This window comes from Psammomys obesus, unplaced genomic scaffold (assembly GCF_907164565.1).
Source record: "Psammomys obesus unplaced genomic scaffold, mPsaObe1.curated_primary_1811, whole genome shotgun sequence".
In the NCBI taxonomy this organism is placed as follows: Eukaryota; Metazoa; Chordata; class Mammalia; order Rodentia; family Muridae; genus Psammomys; species Psammomys obesus.
This window is the reverse complement of record NW_026590062.1, coordinates 21,964,537-21,985,007: the sequence shown is the minus strand read 5'-3', so window position 1 is coordinate 21,985,007 and position 20,471 is coordinate 21,964,537. Positions and strand designations below refer to the sequence as shown.

The window sequence follows — 20,471 nt, the reverse complement described above, 5'->3', positions numbered from 1 at the left end:
CCCCTGGGGCGCTTCTACGTGAGGCCCCGCGGACCGGATGAGGTCGTGGGCCTCGAGAGGGGCGAGTCCCTTCCGCTACGTGCCTGGGTGCCGGGACCCTCGGATCCACCGAGGGAGGCAGGGAGCGCGGACAGCAACCAAAACAAATACACCGGAGCGGGGACTGCGCGCGTGTCTGTCTCTCTCTGTCTCCGTCGCGTTTAGAATGCCTTATTGACAGGTACTACGTGTCTGCTGGCGGAGATTGTTAGTTTCTTCCTAGTTTCAGCCTGACCTGGAGAATCGCTTTCGCCTCGTTCTGATTCTGGACAAATGCGGACAACAAAAAACTATTAACTGATGAATAGAGTGCTCCTGGTGCATAATTGGAAAACATCAGCACCGGATATTTTTGTTCGCTTTCAAATACACATTACTAGCTGGAGTTGTAGCTCAGCAGTAGCGCGTTTGTTAGCATGCCTGAAGTCTTGGGTTCGGGTCTCCTGTCAAACAATAGAAATAAACAAGCCTGAGCCATTTGCTTTAAAAAAAAAATTTTTTTTTTTAACCATTAGCACTTATAGGAGTTTTATGGTATATTGTATTTAAGCATCTTGCTTATTTGTCAAGGACACATTTGTTCTTTATCCTTTTTACAAAAACGATGATTTGCCCAGGAGAATATCACAGTAGTTCTACTGAGGTGTTGGGTTTCCCAAGTGGCTGCCCCAAAGTGTCTTTTGTTGGGTGAAGAATGATCAGCTTTAAATACCCGGCTTTGGAAATGAGTCACCGGCTTCTTTGGATGCAGGAGTGTACCAGATACCATTCATGCTACTCTGAGGAGGAAGTTGGGGATAAGCTGGAGCCACATATATTTCAAATGAGCATTTTATTTGCTAATAAAAATACAAATAGGTGTTGGATTGACACGTTAACATGAATGCTCTTGAGGGTAGCTTTCTAGGTTTCAGATTTGTGCTAAGTCCTGTTGGAATTTTTATTTATTTTAGGGTCTCTGTGTCTTTGTAATTCTGGTTAACCATAGAGACCAGTTTGGGCTGGAACTCAGATAGCCCATCTCTGCCCTCCCAGTAGTGGGTTTAAAGGCATGAGCCACCATACTCAGCAATACTGTTTAAATTTAATAACTAGAGGTTTGAGTTAGGTTTTTGTTTTGTTTTGTTAATTTGCTTTTTCTCTACTAGATAAAATGCCCAGAGGACCTTTTTTTTTCCTACCCAAGTTCCAGCACTGTAGAGTTTGAGGCAGGAAAAACTGAAATTTAAGGCCAGCCTAGACTACATCGTGGGATCCTATCTCAAAAAGAAAGAAAACTGTCTTTAAAGAAACTTACCAACTTTTTGGTGATGGTGAGGTCATTATAAGACTTAGTACAAATCACAATTTAGACCCTTGCATTCTTTTTTTAATTAGAAAGTAAACAAATTCAAATTCTCTTAGGATGCAACTCATTTAAAATACTAGCAGGCAGATGAAAAACTTTAGCCATTTCCCCAGATGTTCTCTCAAAAGCTAATTTGAGATCTTAACCCTTAGCATCCTTTAAAACTGTTTCGCATGTCCCTTTGTTTATAAGCCCCTCTTTGACCTGAAAATTTCAGGCTGGCTTTGTTTTGTTTCTCCTTTTGAGGCTGCCCTTGGAACTGAGAGATCTGCCTGTCTCTTACCCTCAAGCACTAGGATTAAAGGCCTGCACCACCACACCAGGCATTTCAGCTGCTGCTTCTTCATGTAAAAGTACACTTCTCTGCTTCATTTACTTGTTTAATTCGTTACTTATGGATAGTCTTACTTTATATGTGAGTGTCTTGCCTGCTTATGTCTGTTTGCCTGGTCCAAAGAGGCGTTCTCTGGAATGAGTTATAAGCCATCCTGTGGGTGCTGAAACCAAATCCTGGTACTTTGGAAGAACAGCTGATGCTCTTATTAAGTGCTGAGCCATCTCCCAGGCCCTTGGGTGGGGGCATTTTGAGGCAGAGTCTCTAGGTAATCCTGGCTGTCTTAGAACTTCCTGCATAGATCAGCCTGGAAACTCAGAGATCCTCCTGCCTCTGCTTCCTAGTACCATCTGTGTACACACATGCACCCTTCTTTTTTTTAGGTAGGGTCTCGTGTAGCCCAGGTTTCCGAAGACTCACTATGTAAGACTATGTCAGATGTCTTCAAACTGATGTTCTCCTGTCTGCCATTTCAGTGCTTTGATTTCATGTATCTTTCACTATACCCAGATATTTGAGATTTTCTGTGTAGCTCTGGCTGGCCTTGAACTCTCAGATCAGCATGCTTCTGCCTTAAAATCCATTGAAGTGGGGGGAGCTTTGTTGTACTAGCATCAGTTAGTCAGGAGCCTGAGGCAGGAGGATTCCAAGTGAAAAACAGAAGAAGAACAGATCAGCTACTGCTGCCATGTTTTGGGTGGGTTTTTGTTTTGTAGTTCTGTTCCCTCCCCTCACCACCCAGCTGAGCCCTTAACCAGGGCCTGTTCTCAGCTGAGTCTGAAATTTACAGTATGGTAGAAGAGTTGACTGGATATCTTTAGTGATTGATCTTTTAATTGCTATTTTAGTAATGTTTGTATCAGCAGTTATCTCTATGCTGTGTGATAATTAAATCTTATAGAGATGCTTCAGCATATATTGCGAAGCCATCTTTATTGTTTGCTTTATTGTTACTTTTTTGTTTACTTGTTTGAGGTATTTTTCCCTGGTCCAGAGTATGAGGACACTAGCCATGGCCTAAGCCTGGTCTTTAGAGTTAAACATTCTGCAAAGGCTTTTTTAAAGACTCAAGACTTTCTCATTATGTGCTCTAGTTGGCCTCAAACTTTTATCAGTGTTCCTTCTCTCTTGCCTCAGTCTCTGTTCTCCAAGTTCTGGGATTCTGGTCATGTACCTCTTTGGAAGGACCCAGACCTATTTTGTAGGTGTGTTGTACGGTTCTGCAGTTGTAGGGAAGGGAGGACTAAAAATAGGGCTTTCCCCACAAGCCTACCCATGTGCAGATCAAGCCTCAGCATGGAACAAGGGCCAGGAACTACATTGTTCTTGAGCAAATCAAAACAACTCCAAAATCAAGAGTTGATTGTGCTAAACTCTTGGACTTTGTTTTGCAGTTTATCTTTTCAGTTCAGGTGGGGCTTGGTTTAGTTTGGTTTTTTGAGACAGCATTTCCAACCCTGTCTGTCCTGGAACCAGCTGTCGGCCTCCTGAGTGCTAAAGTTAAAAGTGGGCCCCGCTACCCCCAGCTTTTAGATTGGTTTTGTTCTTTTGAGGCAAGGTATCACTATGGATCCCTGGCTAGCCAATCACAGTGTAGACAGAGCTAGCTAGAAACTTGCCTCTTCCTTTTCAGTGCCACCATGCATCCAGGGACAGTGGGTACGCACTACCATCAAGCCCAGCTCCTAAATTGTCTTCTTGGAGTTCCAGCTTTATTGTTGTGATGTTTTTTGTTTAGTTTTTCAATTTTATGTGTATGGGTATTTTGCCAGAGTATAGTCTGTGCATCTGTGTGTGCCTGCAGAGGCTAGAAAGAAGGTGTCCTTTAGAACTTTAGTAACAGCCAGGTGTGGTGACACACATCTTTACCTGGGAGGCAGAGGCAGGCCAGCCTGCTTTACAGAGCATGTTCCCGGACAGCCAAGGCTACGCAGAGAAACCTTGTCTTGAAAAACCAGGATGGGAATGGGGGGCTGGAGTTACTGACAAATGTGGGTGCTTGGGTTCAAACCCAGTTTTTCTGGAAGAGTGCTATTATTCAGCCCTGAGTCAGCTCTCCAGCCCAGAAGTTGTAGTTGTGTCGTTGGTCATTGACCATGTATGATACGAAGTAAGACTGACTTTACATGTGTAATGGTAACAAAGGCTTCTTAAAAAGCTGTCAAAGCTGAGAATTAGGTGAGAACTCATAGGCTGAAGGAACTGGGATTATTGAAATGTGCCTGCTAGAGTGTTGGCACTGCAAATTGAAGTGTTCCTAAAGCTTGATGTGATGACTAGAGCTGTCCCAGCTACGTTGGAGGCCAGTGAATTTGGGCAACATGGTTGTCTTTCTCCAAAACAAACAAAAAGCTGGGCACTCCTCTTTGGCTGAGGCAGGAGGATTCCCAGGTCAGCCTAGGCAACAAAACAAGACCCTTTCCAAAAAAAAGATGATTGTCAGATTCCAGTTAAGGGGCTTATAATTCAGACCTTATAACCCTGTAGGGCTTATGCTCTGTTAACATCCCCCTGGCTTTGTACATAAGTCTTTCAGCCTCAGCTTTCCAGGGGCTTAAAAAACAGCCAGAGCATTTTGTGGTAAAATGCACATAACTCTAGAGTTTTAGCTGTGAAGTGTCTTCTGTATGCTTACGACTTAGCAGGTGCATGTGGTGTGCACCTCTAGTTGAGCACAGGGAGGCAGTGGTGAGTGGGTCTCTCTGAGTTCCAGAGCAGCCAGGAGAAACCGTGTCTTGAAAGAGAGAGGTAAAAAAAAAACAAAAACAATTGCTTTTTTCTACTGATGTTATAATTGCTTTGTTTTTTACATCACTAGGTAGTATGTCATGCATACTAGAGTCCAGAAACTTGATCTGGCTCCAAGACTGTCCCACTGACCTGAAGCATAGAAGATAGTAAATATTTGTTGAGTGATGAGCACTCACCACAGCTGTCTTCTCTGTTCAACTACTAAATTTATTTACCCCCGTAGTGTGTCTCACCTCTGAAGGTTAGGGTCTTCACAGTTTTGACTTTCCTCTAAGTCTTTGAGTGGAAGCTAAGAGAAGGAGTCAAGGGAGGCCTCATAGAAAAATGGAAAAAAACAAGCCAAAAAAGAAAAGCTTAGGTTCTTAGCCGGGTTTCTGAAAGCAGGGTGTTTGTTTGTTTGTTTGTTTTTAGACAGGGTTTCAAAAAAACTGGGATTAAAGGGTACTCCAGCATCATCCAGCTTCTAAAAGCAGGTTTTAAAAATCTGTTTTAAAGGCATAATGCGTTTTTAAAAATATTTTTTAAATTTATTTTTATTACTTTCTCATTCTGTAGCTCTGGCTAGCATGAAACTAACATGTAGACCAGACAGACTGGCCTCAGTTCACAGAGACTGCCTGCTTCTGCCTTCCAAGTGCCCCTACTAGGTTGAACTTATTTTTTGTTTTTATTTATTTTTATTTTGTAATGTGTTAGGAATGTTTTGTATGCATGTGCCTGCTATCAGAGGTCAAATGAAGGTGTCTTGTTCCCTGGAACTGCAGTTGGGATAGATGTGGATACTGAAAATGGAGCCAGGTTCTCCACAAGAGCAACAGTTCCCTTAGCCAGCTGTTCCATCTCCAGCCTTGAATTTTCTTTATAATTGGTGTGATTATCAGTGCTGAATAACTGATGAGGGGTTGGGTGGGGGCTGGGCATACAGTTCATGTAGGAGGGTGCACTAGTGTGTGAAGCTCTGGGGCTCCAGCATCAGGGAAGTCACCTGCCCCGTAGTCCTGTCTGAATCCCAGCCCTTGGAAGGGGGAGGCAGAGGTGTCAGCTCAAGGTCTTCTGCTGCATTGCTGATAGCTTGAAGCTAGCCCGGGGCACATGGAACTGCCACAGAAACAACTGAAGAAGCCCACAAGCACCAGTGCTGAAATCTCTGCTGTGCTGCTCTGCTTGACACCTAAGGAAGGACAGCCAGGCATCATGTTCCCCCGGCCTAACAGAGCTAGCTCTTTGTAGTACTCAGAACACTCCTATCCTGTAAATCATATAGATTCTTCCCAGGTTGTGACTGAGGAACATGCATTTGGCTGTTTTGTTGGTTGGTTGGTCGGTCGGTTTGTTTGAGGCAGGGTCTTTCTATGTAGCCCTGGATGCCCCAAAACTCACTTTATAGGTCAGATAGGCACCAGACTCACAGGGATTCTGCCTCTGCCTCCCTAGAGCTTGGATTAAAAGTTTGGGCCACCATGCCAGGTTCATTAGGGATTTTGAAACTCAGCAGCATTTTATAGTTGGAGATGTTGACACATTTCCTTATACAATACCCCAATAATGCATATAATATCAGAAATCAGTCATAGGAGCAGGGTTTTCAACCCTTCAGCAGTGGGAGGGGCTCTTCTCTTTCCCACCTCCCTCTTAAAATGATTTGTCTCAGACTGGTATGTAGCCTAGGCATGAACATGACCTTGAACTTCCAATTTTCCTGCTCCAACATCCCAAGTACTCTTGATTGCAGGATGTGCCACAGGCCTGGCTCTTCCCACACACACAGCTGCATGGTGGAAAGTTTGGGCACTCTAGGTTTGTACAAAGCCCAACTCCAAGGTGAGTGTAGGCCAGGAGGTAATAAATCTATACAGGGCTAATAAAAGTAATAGGCTTGTCTTTGAGGAAAGGCAGAACATCTGTGAGAGTTGTTTTGTGACAGGGTCTTGTGTAGCCTTGGCTAGGATTGACACAATGTGCCAACACATCCTGTTTTGGTGTGTTTGTTTGCTTGTTTGTTTTCCATTTATTAAGACAGAGTTTGGCTATCCTGGGAGTCTGTAGACCAGGTTGGCCTCGTAGAGATCCTCCTGCCTTTCTGTGTGCTACCACTGCAGCTAAACACACTCAGTCTTACGGGTTTGTGTGTGTGGTTTATATGAAACACCAAGAAGAAAAAAATGAAGACGTGCTCAAAGGAGGCTACTGAGATAGGAACTCACTATATAGTGAGACCAGGCTCTTCTCCGCTCACAGAGATTTGATCTGGTAGGAATAACTGGTGTGCCAGCACACCTGGGTTATTTATTTTACTTCTGAGACTGGGTCTTCAGCCTGGCCTAAAATTTGGTACAAAACCAAGGATGACCTTGAACTCCTGATGCTCCTGTCTCTACCTCCTATGTGCCTTAAATACTAGGATTACATGGAACCTTGGAATTCATCTGCACTAGACAAATACAGTACTGCTGAACTATATCCTTAGTGCCCCCCCGCACTTCCTCCCACATTTTAACTTAAGGGTTTGTTTTGTTGAGATCATTGGACTGTTCCTAGTTCAATCCCTAGGTCATTAGACAGAGCTGTGGCTTGGTGGTGGTGTGTCATAAATAGAGCCTGGGAACTTGTGCCTATCAGACCTGGCTTGGGTTTGGGGGTGGGACTAGGCTCTGTGCTTTGGCTGCCAATCCCCAGTTTTCTTTCCTTTCTGCTGTCCTAAGTACCTGGCCCAGATCATAACCTCAGCTGTGACAACCTAGCCTTAAGTGCCCTTTGGTTATTAAATTTTATATGGCACTTGGTATTTATGAAGTGGTTTATAGTCAATTAAAGTCATTTATGAAACTAATATTTTGAGCATTTATAAAGTAACAGGCAAAATGGAAGCATCCTGTGTATTGTCATCCCAGCACTGGGAAGATCGGCCAGCCTGCACTTATAGGGGAAAACAAACAACTGAGGTACAGAGAAGTGATTGGCAGAGGTTCTACTCCAAGCTGCCAGTGTGGAAAATGAAACCGGTTTCTAGACAGGTTTTTGCCTTGTAGCCCAGGCCATACTAAGGAAGTACTTATCATGGAGTGGTTAGCACACACTATCTCTGAGCAGGGTGCTGGCTTGTTTCTTCTGGGCTCTGGAATCCTGTCTCTAGCCAGCTGTTTGGTACTTACACCTGAGGTTTTTCTTGTCACTTTCTGAAAGCTAAGCTTTCTGCCTTCCCCAAAGCAAGAGTTGCTGCTTACCTATGGCTTTGAAGTGAACCCCACTATCTTTTTGGTTTTTCGAGGCAGGATTTCTCTGTAGTCTTGGCTGTCCTAGACCTTGACCATTTTTTGGCTTTGAGCTTAGAGATCCAGCTGGGATTAAAGGCGCCATGGGCCACCATACCTGGCAGAGTACCACTGACCTAATTGCATTCCTTTGGGCTCCCTAGACTTACGCAGAGTTCACCAACCACCCTGGCCACCCTACCTGGGCCTGGCCTTGCTGCTCCCACATGGGTGTTCGTTGTTACTGAACCTTATTCATAGGGAGCTCACTTTTCCAGAAACAGTGCTTAAAGTCACATGGTATTGGGAGTAGTATGATAAGAGCTTGCACTCTCCTCCCAGGTGGGGGTGAGTCACATCCTTGTGTCTAGCATATTCTTGCTGCATGTGCCACCCCCACAGCATCATGGCTAGGTGAACCTCCTTACAGAAGGTCAGTCAGAGTAACAAGGGTGACTAGAGTGCAGTAAAGTATTCTGACATTGGCACTGGCACGACATTGGCTGCAGCCGTGCCAGGAGTGCGTCACTTCATTATGTTGCTGCTGCTCATCTGCCACGCCTTTCTTAAAGGGTCAGTAAACGCCAAGTTTTCAGATGCTCAGAAGATACCTTACCTGTTCGTGGGCCAGCCCTAAAGTGGCTTACGGAATATATTTGGAAGGTTCTTTGTGAGGTGGGAGGCCGAGAGTAGTGTCAAACCAATGGGGCTATCACATACTTTGTAAGCCTGAGAGTGAGGAGATGGGAACCTAGAGAGTAGTGTCAAAGGGTTGAATCAACAGGCCTATCACACACTGAAGCTTGAGAGAGTGGGAAGGTGGGGACAAGTGGCTGTAGCCCTCATTCATAAGCCTGTCCTACTGTTCAGTCAGGCTGCAGGGCTTCCTTTTGGGGAGTGACAGTTTGGATATATGTTTTTGAGATGGGATCACACTGAATGTGAATATGATTTGATCCTCCTCTATGTCTCAAGGACTGGGATTATAGACATCCACCACCCATACAGCTTTTCAATCTCTCTCTCTCCTCTCTCTCTCTCTCTCTCTCTCTCTCCCTCCCTCCCTCCCTCCCTCTTTCCCTCTTTCTCTCTCATTTGTTTGGGTTTTTGTTTGTTTTGATTTTTGAGACAGGGTTTCTCTGTGTAGCCTCTCTAGGTAAGACTATCCTGGAACTCAGATCCACCTCTGCATCCTGAGTACTGGGACTGAAGGTGTGCACCACCTTGCCCAGCATTTGTTAGGGCATTCTGTGGCCACTGGTCGGTAGTAGGGAAAAACCATTGCATCGTGACTGTGTTAACCTCAGCATCTGGAGAGATGGCTCACAGCTTTAGAACACTTACAGAGAAAGGATCTGGTTAAGCCTAAAATAAAAACTACAACCAGGTAGGTGTGATGGCATATGGCATTAGCCTCCACACCGGGGAGGAAAAGGCAGGAGGATCTCTGTGAGTTTGAGGTCATTCTAGTCTATATAACAAGTTTCAGGACAGCCAGGGCTATGTAGGAAAACCTGTCTAAATAAGAACAGACAACTGAAAAAACTTCAGTAGTCCCTTTTAGAAAATTTTTCCACATCTCTTCTGGCTAGTCTGTTCTGTTTTTTGTTCTGTGACTGGCTTACTAGCCTCTAGCTCATTTTTATAACTGAGGATATCTATGCCCCTCCCTCACCCTTCTAGTTACTGGCATGAACCACCATGCCTTGCTCTTTTTTGGGTTCATTTGTGTGCATATTAGGTCCAGAGGTCACTGTCAGGTGTCTTTCTCAGTCACTTCCCATATTAGCTTTGAGACAGGTTCTTACTGAACCTGAAAGTCACTGTTCAGCTAGACTAGATGGCCAGGCCAGTAAGTCCCAGAGAGCCAAACTGTGGTCCTCATGTATGCATGTCAAGTTCTGCACCTAGATTGGACTAATTCAGCCCATCTTCTCCACCAAAGGCAAGGCTTATATAGCTTAATCTAGTCTTGAGCCCTCACGCTCCTGATTGTCTCCGTATTTTTTGTGTGGTTATGTGTGCAGTGTGTTTACTTGGGTTGTACCACATAAAGGTTTCTTTCTAGCCCAGTAAGGGAGCCAGTTTTCATGGGTGATGTATCTTTGGACCATCTTGTACGGTGTTGGTATTCTGTGTTTCTATGGCTAATTCTATCACCAAAATCAGACACTTCTTTTGATAAAGGAAGGAGGCTGGAGGGTAGACAGTGAACAGTGGAAACAGATCGGTGGGTTATGATTGTGAGTCAGGAGCTTTAAACTCTGGTGCTTCTCTCCTTTTAGGTCCCGCGGCAGTGCTGGTGGCCATGGGTCCCGAAGCCAGAAGGAGCTGCCCACAGAGCCCCCCTACACAGCTTACGTAGGAAATCTCCCTTTTAACACAGTTCAGGGTGACATAGATGCTATCTTTAAGGATCTCAGCATAAGGAGTGTGCGGCTAGTCAGAGACAAAGACACGGACAAATTTAAAGGTGAGTCTGAAGTATTGTAGGTGGAGAAGTTAAGAGGGGTACAAGTGGAAGTGCACTAGAGAGCTCTGTGCTAGCATGTGTGTCCTCTACACAGAGAAACCCGGACAGCCCTTAGCAGTTCCTCTTGGAGCAACAGTGTTTTATGCTTTATGTGCTTTGTAGTGAGATGTGTGTGCCTGGGGTCTGCCTGCCTAGCTTTCATGCAGTTCTGTCTCTGTAGACACAGGAGCTATCTTGGAGGAAAAGGAGGTGATAAAACCAAAGACAACTTTAAAACAAAGCAACAAAAACCCAATTACTTGTTATGTGTTTGTACATCCCTGAAAATAATCCCACCCCTGAGACAGGGTTTCTCTGTGTAGCCTTGGGTGCCCTGGCCTCTCTCTCTCTCTGTAGACCAGGCTGGCCTCAGACTCACAGATCTGCCTGCGTCTGCCTCCTGAGTTCTGGGATTAAAGGCGTGTACCACCATGCCTGGTGAAAACAAACTTTTGCGTGTGGGGTTTGTTTGTTTGCTTACTTGTTTGTTTTTGTTTTGTTTTTTAAGATTTATTATGTATACAGTGTTCTGCCTTCATGTGTGCCTGCATGCCATAAGAGGGCACCAGATCTCATTATAGATTGTTTTGAGCCACCATGTGATTGCTGGGAACTGAACTCAGGACCTTTAAAAGAACAGACAGTGCTCTTAACCTCTGAGCCATCTCTCCAGCCCACAACATTTTTTAATGGATTTATGTTTACATTGTATTTGTGTATGAATGTTATGCACCATGTGTGAGTCTATTAGATTGCCTAGATTTATGGTTACAGATAGTTATGAGCTACCATATGGGTGTAGGGAATTGAACTCTGGTCTTCTGTAAGAGCTCCTAACTGAGCCATCTTTCCAGCCCTGAAAATAACTTGAGTTTCTCCCTCACCCTCAGTGTTTTTCTTGGGGGCCTCCTGGTAATTGTTATAAAATCTGAAAGTAAATGGTGCCGGTCCCCCTTGGGAAACTGGGCATATTTGGGAGGGCTGTTCATTCCACATCCAGTTAAAGAGTGTGCTGGGTGTTGTGTGAATGGGCCGAGGACAAGGAAGATGCATAGGTATAGCCTGGCTCTCAGGCCTAAGTACATGGTCCTGGGTTCATTCAGCTTAGCCTGGGCATCCAAAAGAAGTTCAGGGTGGAAGCCAGGCCAGACACAAAGCATGTGAGTGTGGCCTTACATAGGCTTTGCTTCAGACCCTGCAGCTGGGCGTGGTGTGTTACTAGGTAGTGACACAAGTATCTGAATCCCAGGCTGGGTGCTAGTAAGTACTGGCAAAGCAAATTTACATAAAGTTTTATGGGTCGACCTAGCTTTGGACTGCATCTATATTGGATGTCTTGGGGTATGTCTCTTGGAATATTTTGTTGAGTTATAGCTTAAGAGGATGAGGTATGTGGCTGTGCTGTGGTTGCCCCTCACCAAATCCACTTAGGGAAGACAACTCCCCTTAGCCACACACAGGTTAGTGTTCTCTAGCAGATAGTGAACAGCGGTGGCTGGCTCAGATCTTCTTCAAAGCTTCACTTAGTGCTTCACAGTGGGGTCTTTGAGAAGGGACACGGGGTACAGCACGAGCACATGGCTCCTCAGTCCTTAGACATCACAGAAAAGGCCATGTTCGAATCATTGCCTGGCGTTGCTTATTACAACACACAGACTTGTAACCCATTGACATCGGAGAACTTGATGCTGTTGCTAAGGATATTTTTTAGCTTGAAAACAAATTTTATGAGTAGGAATTTAGTAGGCTCTATTGAGCCCCTTCCTTCAAGCATTGTAGGTATTAATTTGAATCTCTAGTCTGCCTCCCAGTTAGATTACATTAAATGAGAAGCCAGACAGCTCTGCGGTGGTCCAAAAAAGTTTGACAGTTGTAGTTAAATCATATAAGCAGAAGGCTGGGGCATGGTTCTGTGGCAGAGCACTTCCCTAACCATACACAAGGCTCTGTGTTCACCCTAGCACTGCAAAAAGAAAACAAGTAAATATAAGGTGGAAACATTGTAAAAACTTTCTGTTTCAGTGCTTATTGGGATAGCATTTTCTACCTGATAGAATTTAATTAATGGTTTGGAATGTGACTTAGCTGATAGAGCGCTCACCTAGCTTGCTCACAGCTCTGGGTTATATTCCTAGCATTATGTAAACCAGGCACAGTGGTATATACCTACGATCCCAGCACTTGGGAGATAGAGACAGAAGGATCAGAAGTTCTGGTTATCCTTAGTTATTTATGTAGCAGGTTTGAGGCCACCCTGGGCTACATGAGCCCTTATCTTGGGGGATGGGGGAATGCTAGCATGTCCTGGGATCTACTGTCACCCAGAAGGTACAACACTACTGGTGTCTAGTGATATTAATGAGATTCCAACTGGCCTGGAGTCCAGGTTATATGTACAAGGCAGCTTCTGTTTTCTTCAGGGTTCTGCTACGTAGAATTTGATGAGGTGGATTCCCTGAAGGAGGCTCTGACTTACGACGGTGCAGTGAGTACCTCAACTTCCTTTGCCCCGGCAGCAGTGTGAGGTGTGTGTTCTTGTTGATGCGTAAACTGTTTTCTCTTTGTTCTCAGCTCTTGGGTGACCGATCACTTCGCGTGGACATTGCAGAAGGCAGAAAACAAGATAAAGGTGGCTTTGGATTCAGGAAAGGCGGACCCGATGACAGAGGTGACTAGCTGTTTTAAAGCTGGATGCAGCTTGCTATGTGCACACATTGCTTGTGACTCTGCACATCATTTGACTGAGAGGTCTGATGGCCATGAGAGCTTAGGTTTTCTCATATTTCTTCAGGGACTTAGCATTTCTGTTGTAATGAAACACCATGACCAAAAGCAACTTGGAGGGAAGGGTTTATTAACTATCACGTCGCTGTTCATAAGTGAAGGAAGTCAGGGCAGGAACCTGGAGGCAGGAGCTGATACAGAGGCCCTGGGAGGGGTGCTGCTTACCACCTTGTTTCTCATAGTTAGCTCAGCCTGCTTTCTTACAGCACCCAGTATCACCAGCCCAAGGGGTGTCACCACCCGCAATCACTAAGTAAGAAAATGCCCTGCAGGCTTGTGTACAGCCCAGTCTTATGGAGGCACTTTCTTAATTGAGGCTTCCCCCTTCTCAGGACTCTATAACTTACGTCAAGTTGACATGAAACTGCCCGCACATGCAGCAACCTGACCTTGTCCTGAATAAGTTTTTCTTGCTGCATAAATTTGGAAGCCAAGGCAGAATCTGAAGCAGAGACCATACAGGCAGTGCAGCATCCTGGCATGCTCACTTTCCTTTCTTAAACAATCCAGGCTTACCTACGCGCCTTTGTTTGGCCCCTCTCCCATCAGTCATTAATCAAGACAGTTTCTGAATTGAGGTTTCCACTTCATAAATGATTAAGTTTGTTTCATGATGATGAAAACCAATGAGCGTAGACCTCAACTTTATCTTTTTTTGTGTGTGTCCTCAGGAATGGGTGGCTCTCGAGAATCTAGAGGAGGATGGGATTCCCGGGATGACTTCAATTCTGGTATCAGTATTTAACATTCCACTCCATTGTTTTCCTTTGTAGACCAGGCTGGCCTTGAACTCCCAGCAATCCACATGCCTTTGCCTCCCTGAATGCTGGGATTAAAGGCGTGCACCACCAGGCCCAGCTTTTGCTTTTTGCTTGCTTGCTTGTTTGTTTGTCTTGTTTTTTGTTTTGTTTTGAGACAGGGTTTCTCTCTTTAGCCTTGGCTGTCCTGGACTTGCTTTTTAGACCAGGCTGGCCTCAAACTCACAGCGTTCTCTGCCTCCTAGAACACTGGGATTACAGGCATGTGACAGCAGGCCCAACTTTTGCTCTGTTTTGTTTTTTGTTTTTGTTTTCTTGTTGTTGTTGTTGCTGGTTTTGTTTTTTGGTTTTTGTTTTAATAGAAATACAAAGAAGTAGAAGAAAATGTCCCAGTAGACCTGGGAGTAGGTAGCTCAGTAGGTAGGCATGTGGAGAGAGGGAGAGGTACTGAGTTTAAATCCTGCACCACATGTGCTCACATGCCTCTTCTACCAGAAATAACAGTCAGGGTGCTAACCTTGACTTTGTAAAGTAAGGGTTTTCATGGCATGCTTCCTAGAAGTCTGGGTATGGGCTTGTTTGTCTCCTCCTGCATAGCCTTCCTGTTGGGCTTGGAACTAAAGCTATATGTATATGATATATGTAAGATATATGTGTTTGTCCACTGTGTATATGTGCACCATTTGTGTGCTTGGCTCCCTCAAATGTCAGAAGAGGGCATCTTAAAATAACGTATATAATCCCAGCTCAGAGGACTGAGGTGGGAGATCTCAAGTTTAAAGTCAGTTTGAGTCACTTAGTAAGATCCTGACTTAAAAAATGTGAAAAGTATTACATTGCAAGGAGTAAGACTTCTGCTTTGCAAAAGGAATTCAAGTAAAGGAAGCAGACCCATTTGTCTGAGTGCATTCTTGTCCCCTATATGTGTTGGTTTTTGTTTGTTTAGACAAGGGCCCTCCCTATAGCCCAGGCTGGCCTCAAACACAGTTCTGTTTCCTCACAAGCACTGCCACTGAAGGCATATGCTGCCACCTCTGTGCACATAAGCCACAGTGTGTGCATGTGTGTGTGTGTGTGTGTGTGTGTGTGTGTGTGCACACGTGCGCGCGCATGCAGGTCAGAGGACAGTTTTCAGAAGAGGTTGTCTCCTTCCAGTGTACGGGACCAGGCATTGTGGTCAGGTCAGCAGGCTTGGCAGCAAGCATCTTTTCTTGCTGAGCTGTCTCTTGGTTTATTTTTGAGACAGGGTCTCTCATTAGCTAGAATTTATTTGTTCAGCTAGGGTGGCTGGCAGCGAGCCCCAGGTATTCTCTGTCTTTGTCTCTTCAGTGCTGGGATTACAAGCCCATAACATTACACGAAAGCCTGTGGAGATTGATCTTTAGCTCCAGATTGCCTGGAGGGGACTGGTAGCTGTGGGCCACCTGATGTGAGTGCTAGGAACTGAGCTCAAGTCCTGAGAACAGCAGACTTGATGGATGGATGGGCGGACGGACGGACGGACGGATGGACGGGCGGACACTGGGCCTATTGACCCACCACCTTTTTTTTTTTAATGGAGGTTTTTTGCCTACCCTGAAACCTGGCTGCAATCCTGCCTCTGAAAAAAAGGCCTTCTTTTTGCTGAGAATTCGACATCTCTCTTTTGGGGGGAGGGGATGTTTTGACAGGGTTTCTGTGTGTAGTCCTGGCTGTCCTGGAACTCACTGTGTAGACCAGGCTGACATCAAACCCATAGATCTGCCTACCTCTGCCTCCCAAAGTGCTAGGATTAAAGGTATGTACCACCACCCAGCCTGCACGTTTTTTTTTATACACTTAATAAAAAAAAAATTCAGATACTAGGCAAACTAAACATTAAATTGAGAATCAGTTCCTAGAACATTGTCTGTCTCTTTAATGTGATAGTGTAAACAATTGTTAATTCTTTGTCTTCTTTCTTAGGCTACAGGGATGACTTCTTAGGGGGTAGGGGGGGCAGTCGCCCTGGGGACCGGCGAGCAGGACCTCCAATGGGGAGTCGCTTCCGAGATGGCCCTCCCCTGCGCGGCTCCAACATGGACTTCAGAGAACCCACAGAAGGTATGGCAGACATCCTTGGGACTTGCTGTCAACCCCCTGTAAACCTTCCTTCAATAGGCTGGCCTCAGATGCCAGTCATCAAACTTGTAAGAGGCCATTTTGAAAATCGGATAGTCACTGGGCATACATAACCATGATCCTAGAACTAGGGGAAGCAGAGGCAGGAGAAGCTCTGTGAGTTTGAGGCCAGCCTGGTCTACAAAGTGAGTCCAGGACAGCCAAGGCTACACAGAGAAACCCTATCTTGGGGAGACAGGGGTGGGGGTGTCCATCATTCCTGGCACTTGGGACAGAGGTCCAGAGGTGGGTAGGGGCAAGAGGATCCAGAAGTCAGTGTCCTCCTCGGCTTCAAGTTTGGGGCAAGCCTGGGCTACATGCGCCCTTGTTACAAAGGGCCTTTGAGGTTCCTGCAGTTTGGCCATCAGTTTGGATGTGTGGCATGGCAGCCACACATAATGTACGTAACCTGTGTTGTTTTCTGTCTTCCAGAGGAACGAGCACAGAGACCACGGCTGCAGCTTAAACCTCGGACAGTGGCAACACCCCTCAACCAAGTAGCCAACCCCAACTCAGCCATCTTTGGGGGAGCCAGGCCCAGAGAGGAAGTGGTTCAGAAGGAGCAAGAATGAGCTTAGGTTGGGAGGGAATGGGGTGTGGGGGAGCTGGAGCAAGACCACAGCCTGGTGGCAGCCGGTCGCCCTGCAGGCCCCATTCCCACCTGGCACTGTCCTCCTTACAGCGGAAACACAGAGCTTGTGAGTGCATGTCAGCTGTTAACAAGTGGTTTCTAGTACATTCTTGGCTTTGCTATATCTATCTAGTGCCTGTTTTGTGCTTTCTTTCTGTTTTCTTTCCTTCCCCTCTCATTCCTGGCCTCTTCCTGCCCCTTCCCACATGGTATGGATGTGGTCATGTGCGGAAGGTGGGCTGAGGTGCTTCATCCTTCTTTGCTTTCTTTCTTTCCTTTACGCGCCCTGGCCACGCTCCAGGTGTGCTGTCCTCTGCTTTTTCTCAGAGCTTCTCTCCATCCTGCATGTCGAGTTCTGTGTTGCTGTGGCTTCTGGGAAAGAGCTAGAGCCACTAACCCAGGTGGCTGGTGGTGACTTGTTGGTATCCAGCTGGGATGAGCATGCCGAATTGGAGGCACCTTGCTTTTAAAACAAGGAAACATGCCTGCTGGTCCTGACAGGCTGCTGTGTTTGGCGCCTATCACCTGCCCCAGCAGCCTGTTGAGGCATGGCGGGCTCCTGTCAAACAGTGAGGCCAGGAGGGTGCAGGGGAATCTGGACATTCTGCACTGGTGGCAGCCTGAGTGCCAGCGGCCACGTGGCTTTGCTCCTGCTCACTCTTAAGACCCAAGTGCAAGCTCATTCCCTGCTCTTCCTGGGCCATGGAGGCCCCTTGGGGGTGCAGCCCGCTGCAGCTCAATCCGCTTCCTGCAGCTAAGGGCTGTGGGAAGCAGGGGTGGTGCTGGAGCTGCACTGGGCAGCTATGCTTGCACTGAGTCTGTGCGCTCTTTCCCTGTGTCTGTCTGCTCTGGGGCACTTAGCTCAAGAGGCTGCTCCCCATCGCAGCCCACGGCCTAGAGGGCTGGCACTTTCTCTGATCAGTTGCACAGCTGTTGACCCTCAGTACCTGGGTGTCTAGAAACCTCTAGGCTTGCTGCCTCCTCTGTGGGGCAGACCCTTCTCCCACAAACAGTGTTGAGCACTCACTTGGGAGCAAGGGAATCAGGCTTTGCTTTTAGTTTGAACAGCTGAGTGTGAACAAATGGAAAATGATTTGGCACCAAGTTCCCATCTGTTCCAGTTAGAGCAGTTAGGGGCCAGCCAGCCTTAGGAAAGGGGGCTGCGAGAGGTGCGCAGCTTGCTTATTAGCTAGCAGCTTCCTGCCAGCCTACCCCTTAGCTCATGATTGTCTTTGTCGAAAGGTCTCGGCAATTTACAGAACTCTCACTCCTTCCCTCGCCTGCCATCTTCTCTGCTTCTGAGATAAGAACCATTTGTGTAACACCAATACCTAACTTAAGACAGACATGCATTGCGTGGTTGTAATCAAAGCTGATGCTTTCAGATGATCTAATCCATCTCCAATGCGGAAAAGACAGAACAGGCACGTCCATCCACACTGCTGGGCGCCCAGCTGACTCTGTACGAATGGAATTCCAAACACTTAACACATTCAGTTCTATGACAGAAAGTGAGTCTATGGATATGGTATTTTGTGAATGATCGTTTAAATAAAAGAGAACCTTACGTAACATTTACTGCTTGTCTTTCTGGCCACTTGTGAAGTTGAGTTTTGAATTTTGGAGTGCTATTGAGAAACATTTAGAAGTGATTCAAATGGCAGGGGCCCAGCAGCTTTTTAGCCGTTCAGAGGGTCAAACCGTGGTTCGTGATCCTGCTAGGCAAGCCCTGTCCCCCACTGAGTGTGCTGTCTCATGGCTGCATTCTATGGTGTATTGGATGGCCTACTTTGCAGAAGCCTGATCCTCGGAATCTCAGAAGAAGGTGGAGTTTGGCACCTAAAGGACAGTGTTTATTGTGTGAGCATCTCCAGCATCCGTGTAAAACACATTGCACACCCGTGATCTCAAGCGCTGGGGAGACAGACAGGAAGATACCTAGGTCTTGCTGGCCGCCCAGTCTAGCCCAAGTATGTGAGCTCTGGTTCAGTGACCCTGTATTTTATGAGGGACTAGAGATGGCTCACGAGTTAAGGGTACCAGCTGCTATGCTGGAGAACATAGATTTTATTCCCAGTGCCCAAATGGGAGTTGACAAACATGTATACCTCCAGTCCCAGGACCTCTGGAGTCTTCTGACTGCCATCATCAGGTCCAAATGCATGTGCAGGTAAAAATGCCCTAATACATTAAAAAATATATATATACGGTCGTAGTAAGCACCTTAGTCCCAGCACAGGAGGCAGAGCTCTTGAATTCAAGACTAGCGTGGCCTACATAATGAAACATCTCAAAAGTGAAGAAACTTACAAAGATGTTCACCAGCTTACTGCCTGTGTGCCTCCAGGAGTCACCTGTGAGGGTAGCTGTGATGCTAGCAAAATGCCCAAATAAAAAGGATCTTTTTCACAGTGTTTAAACCATCTACATTGATGTTCCTGAGATGAGGTCAGACAGATGGTTACTAGTTTTCTCTGCTTTTGTGGGAAATTTGTATTGTTTGGTCTTAGGAATTGAACACAAAACCTATATGCTATGTGAAAACACTACAGATGAGCCACACCCCAGCCTCTGGTGTTCCTGGACTGGTTTCACAGAACAAGTCAGCATGCTCAAATGTACTTCCTTTGGGATTCATTTCATTAGGCTAGATTGTCTCCCCAGAGTCTGGATCTTGGCGATGCTGACAGCAGGTGGGTGTGGGTGCCCACTGTGGCTAGAATTTTGGACCTTTTCTCTCCTGTGTTTGTACCACATGCACTCAGGGCTGGTGAGGGCCAAAGGAAGGAACTGGCTCTGTTGGACCCGGAGTTACGGAGACTTGTGAGCTGTCCTGTAGGTGCTTGGGATCAAACCCAAGTCCTGTACAGGAGCAGCCGGTGCTCTAATCACTAAGCTGTCTTGTCTCTGACTGAAGAGTTAGTTGTGTGTGAGCGTTTTGCCTGAGTGAGTGTGTTTGCACCGTGTGCATGAGCATTTTCCCCACGGAGTGGTCGGAAGAGGGTGTTGCCTCTCCTGGAGCTGGAGTTAACAGCTAGTTGGGAGCTCTTATGTGGTACTGGGATTGGGACACCAGATCCTCTTAAGGAGCAGCAGCTTTTTCATGAAGGTGACCCACAGAGTTGAAGACAAGACAGTGAGGTGACTTAGCAGGTAAGGACATTTGATGCATGCCTTAAGACCTGAGTTCAATCCCTAGAACTCACATGCTTGAAAGAAATGGCTTCTCTACTCTGACCTCCATATGTGTCCACATAAACTGTGAATTTAATTTGGGAAACAAAAAAGGGAAAATTGACTACAGCCTCCTCAGGCCTTGCTGTATCTAAATTTGCTGCGTCCTTAACTATCTGAAACATTAGATACTTGAAAGCAAATGTTTTTTGTGATCAGTAGCTCTGTGGTGGTCTATTGGACCCTAATTAGTCAGGGTTCCCTGGGAGATGCAAGAAGTGATTGGCAGAGCAATGACTATCCCAGCTTGTCCCTCTGAAGGGAGTCAGGAGAGGGTCCTATGCCCAGAATAGCACCAAGGGTCCTTGGGATTGGTAGAAGTCTCATGTTAGTTACACTGTTGAAATAAAAGAACACGCTCAACACTAAAGCTGTGCATGGAGGCATGGGCTTTTAATTCCAGCACTCGGGGAGGTAGAGGGAGGCAGATCTTAAGAGTGAAAGTCAGCCTGAACAAGAGGTTTGGAACTAAAGAGCTGGTTCGTCAGCACCTGTTCTTCTGCACCTACAAGGTGGCTCAGCAGTCTTAACTTGATTCAGTTCCAGGGGATCTGGTTATCCTCTGGTTTCCATGAACCAGGCAAACAAGGATTGCACAGACATACATGCTGGCATTATTCAATAATTCTAGCTATTCCAAAGACGGAGGCAGAATGGTTGCAAGTTCAAGGCCCATCCTGGACTGCATAG

General features: G+C 46.1%; 1 protein-coding gene across 1 annotated transcript in view; it reads left to right on the top strand.

The window, feature by feature from the left end:
- Positions 1-18,121, top strand: part of Eif4h (eukaryotic translation initiation factor 4H) — an 18,660-nt gene extending 539 nt beyond the window's left edge. The window contains exons 2-7 of the mRNA XM_055606089.1: positions 10,009-10,196; positions 12,656-12,720; positions 12,807-12,903; positions 13,691-13,750; positions 15,722-15,859; positions 16,349-18,121. Coding sequence (XP_055462064.1) covers positions 10,009-10,196; positions 12,656-12,720; positions 12,807-12,903; positions 13,691-13,750; positions 15,722-15,859; positions 16,349-16,488 — 688 coding nt within the window. The 3' untranslated portion in view covers positions 16,489-18,121. The remainder of the gene's footprint in view (positions 1-10,008; positions 10,197-12,655; positions 12,721-12,806; positions 12,904-13,690; positions 13,751-15,721; positions 15,860-16,348) is intronic.
- Positions 18,122-20,471: the final 2,350 nt, after the last annotated feature.